The 3,370-nt window shown below is 36.0% G+C and overlaps 1 protein-coding gene across 1 annotated transcript; it reads left to right on the forward strand.

Moving 5' to 3' along the window:
• Positions 1–3,140, forward strand: LOC132169317 (uncharacterized). Its single transcript, XM_088513863.1, has 6 exons — positions 1–19; positions 257–411; positions 582–1,083; positions 1,210–1,368; positions 1,908–2,353; positions 2,442–3,140. Exons 1-6 carry the CDS (start codon positions 1–3, stop codon positions 3,138–3,140), a joined length of 1,980 nt encoding a protein of 659 aa, XP_088369989.1.
• The last annotated feature ends 230 nt before the right edge of the window (positions 3,141–3,370 follow it).

Raw genomic sequence — 3,370 nt, forward strand, 5'->3', positions numbered from 1 at the left:
ATGAATTCTGGAGTAGAAGGTGCTGACTTGCTTTTGTCTTCCTTCACTTAACATTGTAACAAGTTCAAGGAAGAAAACATGAAATGAGGAAGAAAAATGGAAAAGAATTACAAAATGCATTTAGTAGTACTCTTGAATCATTCCTCTTTCACTCTCTCTCTCCCTCCCTCCCTCTAAATCTTTAACTTGTAGATATCTCAATAAATAACTTACCTAAAAATGTTCTTATGTCAATATCGTCTCCTATATACAACAGGTTCGTCCTACAGCTCTACTCCTCCTCCTAAAGCATCGTCTTCTAATATCTCAAGTATGTCAAGTTCTGAAATATCTCCAGCAAGCAATAATTCAGCTGGGACATCACGATTAAAGTCCCCAAGCCCAAGTGAAGATCTTCAAAGTGAAACTGATGCGAGTAAGTGTGACAAAATTTCACTTGCTGCACATAAGTAAGGTCATGAGATAAATTAGTTCATCCAACATCTTAGCATGCATCCAAGTGTCATGATTTTTCTCCAGGAGTTGTAATGAATACATTTGTGATTTTTTTTTTTTTTTGTTAAAAAAATAAATAAAAATAAAAAATTCCAGGGGAAAGATTATTACATGAAAACCGTACTCAGTGTGCTCCCCTCCTTCGAGCTGCCATAATAGGTGATTGGCCGGCTGCTAAAGCTTTTCTTGATGACAACCCACACTATCTTCGAGAGCCCATAACAAGAGATAAAGAAACAGCACTTCACATTGCGGTGGCCGCACAACACACCAATTTTATAGAAGGATTGTTGTCTCCAAAATTAAAGATGACTCCGAAGGACGTAGCATTGAAAACCAATTATGGATTTACGGCCCTTCACTCTGCTGCTCAATCAGGAAACGTCAGTATTGCTAAGCATTTGGTGAAAATCAACAAAGAACTGCCATTCATCCCTAACGAAAAGGAAGAATTGCCACTCCACGTTGCAGCTTATCTAGGACAGACAAACATGGTCTCGCATCTATTCTCCAAGACTTCGTTTGAAAAGTTGACTCATCGTGGACGCATTAACCTCCTTCATTATACTATTTGGAATGATATGTATGGTAAGCATGCGCTACGTCTGACTATAAACTTTGTTTGATGAATTTGAGGCAATTACACAATATTATAAGGATTTCTTAATTAACCTTTTGGCAATCATCAAATTAATGTGCCCTTTTTATGCACAGATATAGCATTGCAAATTCTTGGAATGGATCCAAAATTAGCAACTTCCGACACTGAAAATGGCCCATATGGGTGGATAGCCTTGAAAGAGTTGGCCAAGAAACCTTTTGGAATTGGCAGCGAAAGTCGACCAGCATTCTGGAAAAGTCACTTCAATTCCTGTTTGTTTGCCTCCATCCCAGACTTCTTAATTTGCAATTGCAGGGATATATATATATATATACACACACACACACACACGAGATTCCCCAAGAAGTTCTTTTATTACATTAACCACAACTTGATGAGCTTGGCATAGGAAAATGCTCTTATTTGATTTCATTAACTCTTTAGATGATATCTACTTCTAAACTAAGGACTTTCCCATATTCTATAAGTATCAATCTATTGTAATACTTGTAACTGTTTCCTTTATACGCACACAAGGACATGGGAGTAGCGTTTTGTTCTTTTTTGGCAAAAGTTAGCATTTCTTTTTACTTAAATTCGAAAGATAGAAAAGATTTAAAGCTAGCATATCTTAATTAGAAGTCAGTAATTACGATATGACTAGCCGCATCGATTGCTTTAGTCATCTGTGCACTTTTATTTTATAAAGGTTTCATATAATTTCTTATTATGGATATTGGTAAAATAATTAAATATATTTAATATTTCTTTATTACTCTGATTGCTGAACATATTCTTTTTTCAACCGTAGGGTTCAAATGGGTCCATAACAAAGATTTGACGAAGAAGAGAGACGACCATCATCGATTAGTTGAGAACCTTTGGAAAATGGTTCAAATTCCAGAGACACAGTTCTCTCCAAACTGGAATCGCTATGATGTGACTATAATTTTTGAAGCAGCAAAAGTTGGAAATGTTGAATTTCTAATGAAACTTACACACTCTTATCCTGACCTTTTATGGCAACTAGACAAAACTCAAATGAGCATATTTCACATTGCTGTTTCATGTCGCCACGAGAGTGTGTTCAATCTAATATATGAGATAGGTGGTAACAAGGATAGCCTTGCAGCCTATCCAAATTCAAAAACCAAAGATAACATGTTGCATTTAGCTGGACGATTAGCTCCTTTACATCGCCTAAATATCGTATCTGGAGCAGCCCTTCAAATGCAACGAGAGTTGTTGTGGTTTAAGGTGAGCAATAATTTTAATTTGTTTCTCCTCTATTTGCATATATAATGGTTCAACTCTTACCTGTCAATTTATTTCTGGTGAATTGTAGGAGATAGAAAAGATTGTGCCACGGTCATGCGTGAACAGCTTGAATTCACAAAACAAAACACCTGAGGAAGTATTTATATACGAACATTCAGATTTGCGAAAAGAGGGTGAAAAGTGGATGAGGAATACAGCAAACTATTGCATGGTTGTGGCAACATTGATTGCCACTGTGATTTTTGCTGCAGCCTTCACTGTACCAGGTGGCAGCGATCAAGAAGGCATTCCTAATTTTCGAAAAAGTAATTGGTTTATGGTATTCGTCATATCAGATGCAGTAGCACTGTGTTCCTCTTCGACTTCAATAATATTTTTCTTATCCATTCTCACATCACGTTACACAGTTGATGATTTCTTCAAGAAATTACCTTCAAAGTTGGTGTTTGGACTTGCCACACTCTTCATCTCTATGGCAGGCATGATGGTAGCCTTCAGCGCAACTTGCTTTTTGGTGTATAAAAGCGCAAGGGAATGGGCTCCAGTTGTTGTAATCACTTCGGCTAGTATCCCAATTACTTCGTTTGTTCTGCTACATCATAAGCTTTGGGTTGATACAGTCCTCTCAACGTACAAGTCTAGATTTATTTTTAAGCCAAATGAATATAGACTTTTCCGGCCGAAGATGCAAGGCAAACAAAAAGAAAAGAAAATTGATAAAGGTTCAAGTGATATTGAACAAGAAATGCCAAGGAAAGACAACTGATTGGTATTTATCTTAACTATTCCATCAAGACCGATTGTGGTTTGTACATACTATCCTATAACCTGCTATATGCGGGGATTTTTCATTATAATTTTATTTTTAAAATGCTTTTGCATAAATATCTTTGAAAAAAATAGTAAAAAATATAAATAATAATAATGAAAAGGAAAAAAAAAAGGAAAGAAAATTAGGGTTATAATCAAACAACAATTGATTTTTGCGCTATGGTA

The sequence above is a fragment of the Corylus avellana genome, chromosome 1 (assembly GCF_965113065.1).
Source record: "Corylus avellana chromosome 1, dhCorAvel1.hap1.2, whole genome shotgun sequence".
In the NCBI taxonomy this organism is placed as follows: domain Eukaryota; kingdom Viridiplantae; phylum Streptophyta; class Magnoliopsida; order Fagales; family Betulaceae; genus Corylus; species Corylus avellana.